The sequence below is a fragment of the Perna viridis genome, chromosome 12, assembly GCF_037379345.1.
Source record: "Perna viridis isolate PV_CMFRI_1.1 ecotype Kerala chromosome 12, ASM3737934v1, whole genome shotgun sequence".
NCBI classification, from domain to species: domain Eukaryota; kingdom Metazoa; phylum Mollusca; class Bivalvia; order Mytilida; family Mytilidae; genus Perna; species Perna viridis.
The window spans coordinates 31,750,748-31,763,758 of record NC_142456.1 but is presented as its reverse complement, the minus strand read 5'-3'; the positions used below and the strand labels follow the sequence as shown (position 1 = coordinate 31,763,758).

The 13,011-nt window shown below is 34.8% G+C and overlaps 1 protein-coding gene across 1 annotated transcript; it reads right to left on the bottom strand.

The window, feature by feature from the left end:
* On the bottom strand, positions 1–10,764 carry LOC148602043 (polypeptide N-acetylgalactosaminyltransferase 13-like). The gene is made up of 10 exons (XM_088554454.1): positions 10,319–10,764; positions 8,229–8,395; positions 5,775–5,952; positions 4,294–4,494; positions 3,598–3,715; positions 3,115–3,303; positions 2,509–2,643; positions 1,987–2,091; positions 1,325–1,459; positions 1–504 (listed from the first exon to the last, which is right to left on the bottom strand). Exons 1-10 carry the CDS (start codon positions 10,762–10,764, stop codon positions 379–381), a joined length of 1,800 nt encoding a protein of 599 aa, XP_088410580.1. The 3' UTR covers positions 1–378.
* Between the last annotated feature and the right edge of the window lie 2,247 nt (positions 10,765–13,011).

Here is a 13,011-nt window from a genome sequence, read left to right as displayed (position 1 = left end):
TGTAAAACAAATCAGATTTATAATCAACTGAATTAGATTTTATTTTTTTATTTGAAAATTGGCAACTATACTAAATAAAGCAATAGACCTTGAGGCAGATCCACAGTAGTTCCCAAATTGGGCAGGTTGGACAGGGTATCTTATTTAACACTCCATTTTAAGTTAACAGTATCAATTAATGTCCTATTCAAACATTGTCTATATATTACCAATACTAAGGCTTTTAATAGCTTAAGTCATTTCAGATCTTTATTCGATACAAATCATCATGACAGATCCTCCACCTTCTTAATCTAAACACAGGCGCGTCCCATGATGATTAAGGTGCATATTATGAAATATGATCAGAGTTGTCTGAACAAACTAACTATTGTACTGTTACATCAAATAATTGTTGAATTGCCAGCGTTGTGAGAGAACTGAAGTTCGACAAACATGCATTATTGGGCCAATTCCATCATAATCCAAACATAGTCCAGTTATTTTGTGCTTTATGTGTCCATTCTGAAATATAAATCAAATATACATCATTTCTTAAAGTCGTCAGTAGGAAAATATAATTGCCGTCATCACGAAACTGTGGACCCAAATGGTACTTCCATCTACACCATCAGAGCTGATTTATTCACTGTGTTATTGTTTTGTATTGTTTTGTGGTTTTTTTTTCATTTTGTCTATCCCGGACGAACTTTATGAGCTAATTGTCGGGTGTTTCTTAAAAAGCAGATGATGCTTAATATACATGAACAAGCGCACAAGTACTTGATCCATGCCCTCATTTTTAGTTAACTCCGAGTTACTCCTTTGCGTTTGTATCAAGAAAGTTTTGTGGTCATCATCATGAGCTCGTTGATCGTTCCGTTTATAAATCTGCACCATGAAAACTGATTTACTCAAAATGTCACAGCTTTTCTTTCTTCTTTCGTCTACCCTAGACTTGACTTCTTTATGAGCCACTCAGCGGATATTTCTAGAAAAGCAAAGGACGCTTACCTTGCCGGTACACCAGGCTCATTTTCTCCGTTTTTTTTATTATTGGAGTACGAGTTGCTCATATACTTTTGAACTTTGTATATATTATTTTGATCATTTTATTTTCTTTGTTGTGTATGTCAGTTTTCCATGTCTGGTCTTTGTAACTGGATTACATTCTTTTGATTTAGGCCATAATCTTGTATTATTCACCGATGAACCATACATATAAATATATATTTATATTAGAAGACCGCATGGATAACTATAGGTATGTTATATGCATGTAGCAATTTCTCGAAGTCCCTTCTCTGCTTCTGTCCTTTAAAAGTCAAATTGATAAAACTTTTACCTTTCTATGGTGCCATTCGTCTCTTGGTCCAATTATACAATCCTCCAACTTGGGTCTTCCTCCTTCACGTTTGTCCTTTAATACCACACATTGTAATGATGTTCTTAGTAGTCCCTTTTTGGTCCATGAAAATCCCTACAATATATTTACCAACACCTGTTATCATACAACAAAAAGTTTGATCCTCGTTAAGAACTTAACAGTACAGTTTGGTCCTTTATGGTTGGAATTTATATAAGACGTGTATTTATATAAATTTCTAGGCTAGACTATAGGCCAGATTTCACGTTAAAAAAAACTTTTGCAATATGTTGCTTGTTTCCTGTTTTTCAAATTTGTTTGTAAAACTAAAAGAAATCAGAGATAACGACTAAACAAAAGCAATAGAAGCACACACACAACGAAGAACATAAAACAATCCAAAGAACAGGCAGTATCAAAGTAAACAACTACAACCTTGGAGCATAAACCAGAACCGGTAGAATAAGCTTCATTTGTTTTTTTTTCTAGAAATATCCGCCGAGTTGTTGACAAAATGTCACGTTTAGGGTAGTCCAATCAGTAACGAAAAAAATATGAGACAATGCACAAAACGATTCTTTTTGTGCAGATGGTAACATTAAAACGATCCAAGATTTCAGGAAGTTATGTTTAAAATATACCTGAGTTGCTAATTTGTAATTACAGACGTCAACATACAATGGTTGTGGTGCTTGAAATAGGTAACCATGGTTATCAAGACATCTATCATTCTGTAGGTTTTTTGCCTGTAAAAGCAAAAATTATTATGTATTGCATTCATAAAATTGTTATTTTTCACAGTTTGCATGCAAGAAACAAACTTGTCCAATAAAAAGGGGGGTTAACAACACCTTTACTGGGCACTTCATTTGATATGTGACTTTATTTAGGTACATGTATCTGCAACGCTAATACATAGTAATAACATGTAAATAAAGGTACGAAAAAAAACACATTACAAAGTCAGTTCATGCGATGTTATTCATGTGTCAAATTATCTGAGTGACTACCTGATATATTAGGCCTTTCTAACCAAGGAGTGTATATAAAAATAGTGTAAAGTTCGTGTATGAACTTTACCACATAACTTGAAAAAGAATGTAAAGATGTCTCTTAAGCTGCATATAAGTTTGGTCTCTTAGTAATTACTGATCGAAATTTACCGATCCCCATGCAAAGACGTTGTTATCAAAGATAGATAATTCCGGCCATACGTTTGTGATGAACCATGTAAAGTTTTTACATTGAAGTCTTTCTTTTAACTTCATCCTCTCAGACAGGTCACCTGGATTTAAATCCTATCAAAATACATGCATCAATTTAAGCTTAATCAATTCATTTAATAATAAAACAAAATATATTGAAAATTTTGTGTTTTGGATTTGCAAAGTCATTCAAAATAAATTTTTAGAAAAAAAATAACATTAATTCTAGCACTTAACCAGGACAGAAAGAAATTTAAGCTTTTACTCAGTCAAAAAAAGGTGTCGGACTTGAGAACTTATGTTTTATGAGTTTAAATACCACTTCGGATTTAAGGCAAACAACCTTTCTCATTCCACAACCTGCTCTTTTTGTCTGTTAACTCCCCAAGGGAACGCCGAGCACTGAAGCTTTTTTCCCCATGGACAGGTTGTCATATCGTCTTTATTTATGCGTGACTGTGTATTGCGTATTAAACATTAATCAAAAATATGGTTCCAATAATCCTCATTATTTGTTCTTGTTGCATCTGTTCATAATTTACACAAAGATTTGAGAAAATTTACCTTCATTTCATGAAAGTGGTCATACACAAATTTTTTATGGTTCGGTTCCATCCAGACCTCCACAGCTCTCTTATAATTGTATATTTCTATATTGCGTCTTCCTCCAGGGAAATCGTACGGTTGGCTTCTTGCTATATGTCCAACATGTGAGCAGGGCAAATGCACAAGTCGCCCGCCACACATCCAAACCTGTTCGAAAAAGGTGTGTTATAGATATATTGTAACAGCGAAATAATTTCATCAGGAGAGTGCTTTGGTCCATATAAAAGCAAGTGTCATACACCATACATGTTACTTTTTTCTTTACGTGGAAATAAAACAAAAAAAATAAAACAAACAAACAAACAAAACCCAGAAGATTTTCTTACAAATCAATTAGTTGTTGATTACATAAAGATAAAAATAGTAACACTAACTAAATAGACCCTCGATCCTGAAATATTTCTAATAACATATACATGTGCCTCTCTCACAAGGGCTTACCCTCCAGGATAATTCTAGGTTTTCCCCTCCCCATATGGTCATCCCGTCGTCGTATGTTCCAATCTCCTCGAAGTATTTACTGTTGACTGCGAAGGCAGCCCCGACCATTACTGTGCCCCTGTTGCATAACCAACATATCAGTACAAAACAACACAAAGAAGTCAACACATTTTAAATTCAGAGACAACTTATATGAAATAAACTATATCATATTTTATTTACACGAAAATTATCGAAGCACAAAGGCTTCTTTCCTTCACTTAACATTCGGCTGCAATAATGTATCTCCTTTGACATATTCTGGTTGATTTTTTCGGTGCTAGATTTGGCTTCATATTTAGATGTTTTAGGTTCTTAGTACTTCTTGCATACAATTTTATCTTGCACCTTGATGCTGCTGATGAGAGGTTACTGAAGACGTGTGCAAAATACCGAAATTTGCAATTGGGATTTTTTTTTGTATTTATTACCAAATGACGAAAAAAGAACTTGCATCGTGCGAACAAAATAGAAAACATTTTGAGGTGGTGTGTGTTCGAGATATTCGATACTAACACCGTGAAATCTGTCTTCAGCAAACCCCATTGGACTCTGTTTTTTTAACAGTTTTATTTTTCAAGTTTACTCGGTTTTGACAAGTTTCACCGTGTATAAACAACTTTTACTGTGTGTAGCTGATTTCAACATTAAACATACGGTCTTACATCTTCTTCTGTAGGTCCAATCTGGTCTTTTCTGAAAAACGTCTCAAAGAAAACCATTTTCCAATCGAACCCATAACGAGTCATGTAGCCCATGTTAAAACGGTACTCAAAACTTTCAGCATTTACGTAATCTAATACGCTCATAGCTATTGTTTTTCGGTCTTTTTTCACTTCTGTCACAATAGGTTGTAACCTAAACACAAAATGTTGTTTACAGTAGACGATCAAAACAATTAAATTCAACTGCTGAAGATAGAATGAGATTAATTGCAATTGTGCATTTGTGCTTTTGTTACTTTGTATATATCATTTTAGTTACTTCATTTTTTTTTGTATATGCCTGTTTTCCATGTCTGGTCTTTGTCCCTGAAAAACATTATTTTTATTACCGCTTTAACATCGGTTCCCTTGATTATTCTCTCAACATGAATTAACCGTGGTATTTACACAATTCATACCAATTTTATATTGTTTTAATTTACAATATCTTGCACTACGATGTCGGAAAAAATATGACAATGTGAAGATTGAAGAGTGCAGTTTGGTCAAAGTAAAGATATAATGAGATCTTCATGTAATTCTACGTTACTGGTGAATGTTGACTATGCACTACATGATATCTGTTATCATACGATTTTCATAAGCAGTTTAACTAAAAAACGAAATTAGATTGACCTATTGTGTTTTAACACTCTTTCGCAGATATTTCATGCCTTTCAGGTAAAAAAACGTTAGACCAAATGAACATAACCTGCAATTAACTAGTCCGACACACTGAGCACGATTTATTTTGTAATAGGCTAACAGAAGAATCAGTCTACAGATATGCTAACTACCATACTCGAACTCATTATTCTAACTGAGCCAATAACAGCATCCCATCTCATATATGCCGCGTGCTTGCCAAAGCAATGACAGCTTATTTTAAAAATATTTTGTATGTCTTGGCTGCGGATTGAATTAACACGCTACCTCGAGATCACCGTGGCAGTTCAATGAACAGAAAGCTGATATTAAGTCATTTTATTTCTGGACAAGGGTGTACATTAAAGTGTTTGAATGTAGTTCTTAAACTTGGACTTTCTTGAAAATCATGCTGTGTTCTATGAAGACTCTATAGTATCGAACAAAAATGATGACTGTGCATGTGGCTTTGATAAAGATTAAAAATAAAAAACACTGAAGAGAAAACGGATATAGATTATTTTCTTAATACAGCATAAAGTCATCTCTTCATAACATTTTATGCATGTGTCTCTAATTACAAGGTCAGAACCTGAATAGTGATGCAACAGGAAGTACAAATATCAGTTCATGTAAAACGATCAACCTATTTTTTTACAACTAAAAAGGGAAACTTGAGGGAATACGGACGATAACTGCTTAAAGGTTTATTCTATTATTTTTATCGGCGTGGGTCTATTTAAAATAAACATCTGTCAGTGAGTACATTGTAGCGAAAATTTTACATACCAGTTGAGATTAACCTCCATGTGACTATCCAAGAAGACTACTACCTCTCCAGTTGATGCTCTCCATCCTTTAAGTCTGGCTTTAATTAATCCTTCCCGACGAGAATTACGTAGTAATTTTATTATGCCTTCAGGAAAATTGTCTTTAATATATTTGTCTAATGGCGCTTTAAGATTAGCTGGGAAAAGAATATTAATATAATTATCTCCTGTACTGCTATGACTACTGCTTTTACTAATTTACCCGGGGGCAATTTTAGACTGCTTGATAATATTTTATTATACTGTATTATACTGAAAACAACAGGAAGACATTGATTCTCTGTCAGAATGGGTAAGGGCTGTGAGATCTTTTTCTGAAAGTTTCAAGTAGGTTAATGAGTGTTAATGCTACATCAATTTTCAAAGAGTCCGATGTAGCTAAAACATTGTCTGAACAATATGCTGTTGTAAAAGCAGACAAAGCGAAACGTATTACATCCAATGTATATTATTAGAGGTAGATGTAGTATCAGCAATAAGACCTATACGGCCACCACACTTTACAAAGAATTGAGAGTGGAAAACCATAAATCTTTGTTATCCTCTTTCGGTCTTTCTACCAAAGACGATGATTGCCATCTACGTACTGGATTCCTAAACCAAAAAGAATCCATACAAACAAAGCTACATAGCCGGATTTGCAAAATGTATCACCAATACTCTTTTAGAACTTAACTTCTACACTCACAGCTGTCAAAGAGGGTATCTAGTCCTACTACGACACTTGTTACTCCCGTAGTTATATTGATGTGGATCCTGAAAAATTCGACAGACCTTCTGGAAATCCTCAATTCAAGTATTAAAACCTATGATTTTTCAACTCTTTATACATCTATTTCCAATACTTAGTAAAATTCCCGACTAAAAACATTATGCATCGTTTTTACTAAAAACAAAATAACGGTACACCTAGATACAGATATGTAGTAATTTGTAGAGATTCTTCGTACTGCATTCAAATATACCGAAGAAGATGTTTTCAAAATGCTGAATTTTTTAATTGACTGCAAATTTGTCCAGTGGTGGACGCTTTTTCAACAAACAGTCGGCATTCCAATTGGAAAAAACAATTGTGGTCCTCTACTTGCTACTCTATTCCGTTAGACTAAAATTATAGCTGACTTGATCTGGAAGAAGGAATATCGTTTAGCTAGATCGTTTAATATCAGTTTTCGCCTTAAAGATGAAGAGTTATCGTTACACCATCCTAGTTTCGGGGATTTTATTCATCGCACCTACTACAAAGAACTTGAGATAAATGATACTACAGACACTGTGATGTAAGCCTCATATCTTGATCAACACTTAGAGATTGATGGAAAAAGAAAACTATCGACCAAAATATACGACAAACGCAATGACTTTCCATTCCGTATTTTCTACTTTGCTTTCATCAGTGGCAACATCTCTCTACTACGTAACTGCTTATGGAGTTTATATAGCGCAACTCATTCGTTATGCCAGAGCATGCTGTTACTACGCAGACATTTTGTCTCGCGCTTCTTACAATTAGGTTTCTGGAACAAGACCATGTATGTTAACTTTCCTTTCATCTGTGGCAACATCCCTTCAACACCTGCGTATGGAGTGCTGCTCAATCACAACTCATACGTTATGCCAGAGCTTGACGAAACTACGCAGACGTTTTGTATCGCGCTAGACTTCTAACAAATAGGCTTTTGGAACAGGGTTATGTTGCCACAAGATTGAAATCATTACTACAGAAGTTTCATGGTCGTCATCATGAACTCGTGGATCGTTACGGTGTATCCATCTGCACAATGAAAACGGATTTGTTCAACGTGTCATAGTTTTCCTTTCGCCTTTTGTTTACCCCTTAATTGACTACTTATGGGCAACTCGTTGGGTATTTCTGGAAAGGAATAGGAGGCCTACCCTGCCCGTGTACCTGGTCCCTGCTCCCAATTTTAATGGAGTCTGAATTTCTCATTTACTTTTGTTGCTCTGTATGTGTTGTTTTGGTTATTTTGAGTTTTTTTTTGTGTGTCCGTTTTACCATGACTGGCCTTTGTCACTAGACTACATTCTTTTGATAGCCGCTATAATTGTGGTTCCCTGGATCACTCTTTTATAGCAAAGAATGCGAGGTTCAGCGCGCTGTAAAACCTGGTTTCATCGGAAAATACCCCTCATCAAGATAGGACCATTGCGGTTGTTCAAATTTCCAGATTTTGTCTTGATATTGCCATTTGTTTGAGGACTTTCATTTTCTTGATGACAATTGCCTAGAGTTGAATAGTTCAGTACTTGTTTACTTATATTCCTTATTTTCAAATAGTTTATGCACGTACATGTATGACTTAATCTGGGGGACACAAGGCCTTATAATATTTAGACCCTGTCATTGTATAAAATTGAAAATACTTGAAGCATATGAAAACAAAAATCTTACGCATGTGGCTGTTGTCATCAACTAAGATGATCTCATGAAGTAAATGTCTCGGTGTTCTGTTTATTATGCTGTAAATTGTACGGAAAAGGATGGACGGCCATTCATCATAGAACGTTATTATAATGCTAGTTGGTGGTAGGTCGTGTTCATACGTCCGATATTTGCACCTGAAATTTTCAGTGGAACAGTAATTTAATACTAATATCTAATCAAAACTAGCTGTTACTGTATCATCAAATGTTTTATAGAGGACGCCTATCCTACAGATGGACCTTGTCTATGATTTGGACCTTTTCTATGCTTTCAGTTTTTAAGAGGAGCCCGAGTTAATGTTGCTCACTAATTTTTGTTTCTAGCTGCGTGCTATTTTATAATTTCATGATCTTTCCTGCGGCTTCTATTTCCCTTTTCAACTCTTATCACTGAAGATTAGTCTATTTGTTAACCGTTCGAATCACGGCTTCATTGACTTCCCCTATTATAAAACAAAACAACCTGAAATTTGATAGATGCATTAATGGAACACCCAGATACAAAAAACGTGGTTTTTGGCAAAGATTATCCATACTTTGTAAACACGATTCGTCGATCATCTTTTAAATAAACCGAAAAAAAAATGTCAAAATGCTGGCTTTATGTATCGACAACAAAAGTGTGGTTGACGAGTTTTTCAACAGACGGTTGGCATTTCAATTCTTCAATACGAATTGTGCTCTGCTACTCGCAAACCGATTCGTTCGCTCGCATAAAGCTGTTGTTATGTCCTCCTTCGATATCTTTTAAAAAAAGGCATATATAGCAGTGGAGCAGTAAAGTCTGTCAAAATATGTAACAGACATGACCTATGGTATACCAAGTATGACAGCATGTAACGTATGCTTTGTCATGTCATTATCTTTTACTGTATAAATAAATATGTTACGAAGCATTTATTTTTGCAGTAAACTAAATAAAAAAATAAATGTTCATATATGGAAGTATTATTCTTAATGTGTGCGATTATTTCCATACTTTACTATTAACATAATAACAAAATAAGTAATATGGTAGATCGAATATGGTTTAACGACTTTTAAGTAGATATTTCAAGCATTTGCGAACGAGGAAAATTGACCGATCAAGAGGAACCTACTTTGTACTAAACCGATACGCTGAGCCGCTAATTATTGTGCTAGTTCACTGAACCAAGAGCCCACGGGAAGGCATGCCAGCCCCTCGGACACATGATTCTGACTCCAAGCCAACCAGTTGTCACACCATCTCCTTGAATACCGTGTGCTAGGTAGAGAAGCAATGATCACTGGCCCTTGGGACAAGGATTTTTTTATCACAAGAATATAATTAAATCATTTTGTTTGTACATTTGAATTATCATGTGAGAAAAACAAAGCGGAGTAATCGTATTTTTAAAAAAAATACATTTTTCGAATTTATGTAGCCTTGTTAGAGAAAGCGATAGACAAAAATAGGTCATAGTATTAACAGCATTAAGTAACAGTCTTTCTAAAAATCAGACAGGAGGTGATTCATGCATGTCAAAAACCCACCAATTTCAGTTTTATTTCTTGTTCAGAAACAGTAACTGATCACAAAACCAATCTTAGTTTTTCATTTGGTTGTTGCATTTTTGATATAAAAATTATATAGATTGTACATGAAATTTGCACTTTGCAAGAGTTATTGTTCTTGATTTGGCTTCATTTGGTTGATGATTTTAGTGGGAGATAAATGAATGATTTTCTAAAAAGTGCACATCTAAATGCAGAAAAGATTGTTGTTATGTGAAAGTATAGCACGTGTAGACTAAAAATGCATCGTTTGTTTGGTGGGTTTTTCTTGACTATGAATCACTTTACCATTGACTGTGTCTGAAGTTTATGTGGACTGGTACTTAAATAGTAAGCGGATATGTCTTAAATACATAACACACATAATATCACAAAAAGAGAAACAAAATGGCTTAATGATATTTTTGTGATAAAAAAAATCCTGGTTCCAAGGGCCCTGTGGCAAGGACTACTAAATTTAAAGTATTTCGCACTCTCGAAATTGAAACGTATATAAGTGATATGAGAAAATGTATCACTTACCCCGATGGTCGAGAGTCAGGCACAAGACGATTTAAAGGTATGATATCACTTGCAATCACGTTGACTCGAAACTTCTGCATTACTGCTGAAACCATGAGTTTCTCATTCCCAGCAAAGGTCACCCCTCGACCATTTTCGCCGTTCTTCAATGGATCATTTCTGCCATAATTATCAATGAGTATATTACCGGTTTTTAAATTAATATTCCTCCCATCTTCTTTTAAAGTAATTTTACTACTAGTATCCGATGATATGTTTGAAGCTTTAGTAAAATGTAATCTCTGCACAAAAGTCGTTTCCATTTGGCGAATATAATCCTCTTTTGAAACGAAACTCTTTTTAAGCGACCATTTTGCGCTTTTGTAATATATTACAACTTTATAGGTGACTACCAATAACATTATGAAACCTCCAGCAGATATGTAACGATGCGATAATCGCGGCATTGTAATATCGTTATAGTGTTTGACCAAATATAAGTAATGATTGACGAAATTGAACACTAAAATAAAAAAAAATGAAATAGATTAAATATCAATAAAATGAATGTGACTCGTGCAGAATGTCAGCCTATAATTGCGGGATGCATTTGTGATGATTAGTGGATTCCCTATTTCTTAACCTTGATGTATGTGAACACCGACACCGGGACAGCCAAGTCGTCAAGATACCTAATTGACGAATCAAGTCCTACAGGCGGTTGGGCTCGACTGGGTGTATTATTTCTAACTTGACCGGTAGGAAAAGTCGACTCGAGTAAATATGCATACTGTACAAGTGACACGCCATCCGAAACTATCATTTTTACGAATGGATTTGACTCTTTCAGAACTTGTTCATACTAATAATATGCAGCATACTTATTTTTGGTACTTACTCTTATTAGAGATGTTAAACGTTAACGGTAAACGCAAATTGCATGTACATGTAACTCAACATGTAGCCACGTCATCTTCAGGAATATGATATCAGCAACGAAATTCAAATGTCATACATATATAACAAACAGTTTTGTTTGTCTTGTTTAGTTTGTTTATTTTTTCAAAGAATAATCAAGGGAAACAAGATTCTAAAGGAAATCACGAGAATGTAATCCCGGTACAAAAACCAGATATGGTAAACAGATAAACACACACACACAACAAAAAACATAAAATAACCAAAATTAAAGTACTAAGTAACAAAAGTAAATGAGCAACTCGGACTCCACTAAAAACTGGGAGCATGGTCCAGGTGCACCGGCAGGGGAAGCGTCCTCTGTTTTTCTAGAAACAACCTCCGAGTTGCTCATAAAAAGTTAAGCCCGGGGTAGACGAAACAGGAAAGGAAAACTAAAACACATTGGACATATCAAAATTATGATTCTTTAGGTTCTTTACATGGTTTCAAGAATTCACTCTTGCAGTCGAAATGATTGCATTTGAAAATGCAAAAGAGTAAACATACAGTGCATGATATGAAGGGAGGGTAGCAATGTAGCCAACATGTCAGTAACTGCTAATAATTTTTCGTTTATTGTTAATGTAACGATTGAGCATGTGCACCGGTAGGGTTAGCGTCTTCTGCATTTTAGAAACACCAATCGATTTGCGCATAAAAAAAGGAATGCGTAGTACTTGGAAAAGATTACCAATATTTTCAGCCCCCCAAAATGCACTTCAAATTTTGCGAGAGCTTTCCAAAACTACACGGAATTTTTGTACCGTGAAGAGCTTCTTATAATTAGGCTTCCGGTGCAGGGTAATGTAGTTTTAATATCAAAGTCATCACTACAAAAGTTTTATGATCATCATAATGAATTTGTTGATCCTCATAGTGCATAAATCTGCACAATGATGATCCAATGTTTTTACCGTGTCTCAGTTTTCCTTTCTCCCTTTGTCTTCCCAAAACGGAAATAGTTTGAACAACTATATGGTTGTTTCTATGAAAGCAGAATGCGCTTACATGACCGATGCGCATGTTCCATGCACCTTGTTTGTTTGTTTGTTTTTTGTTTTGTTTTGTTTTGTTTTTTTTTTTTTTTTTGGGGGGGGGGGGTCCGGTGGTTTTTTTAATTGACTTTTTTTTCTTATACGTGTTGTCTTGATTATTTTATGTTGTGCTTACCCATTTTACTTATTTCACTTTTATCTAGTCTTTATTCTTGGAATAAACATTCTTTTGCTTATCGTTTGAAACTTGTATCACTTGATTATTCTAACAATATTTATTTTACTGAATCGGTATATTTTCGTTTCAGGAACCATTCGAAAGGACAATTCCGGTGTGGTGTATTTTGCAGAATACATTGAAGGTCTAATCACTGTCTCTGGCTATTGACCCCTATTTGGTAAGGTTGTTGTCTTTGTGATACATTTCCCGTATCCACTTTGTTCCCTATTTTACGCTTATAAGGACGCTTACCCTACCGGAGCACCTGGTCCATGCTCAAAGTTGTTAGTGAAGTTCGAGTTGCTCATTTGCTTTTGTTACTTTGTATATATAATTTTAGTTACTCTATGTTCTTTGTTGTGTATGTCTGTATTCTTTTGATTACCGTTATAACCTTGGTTCCTTGATTACTCTTACATGTGTGCCTTTTGATTTAATATCTCTTTGATAAGAACAAATATCCTAGTATTATTCAAGTATGCACACCTGTACGGAAAACTAAAGGCAGTCACTTTGTACTATGCTTTGGCTGAAAGATA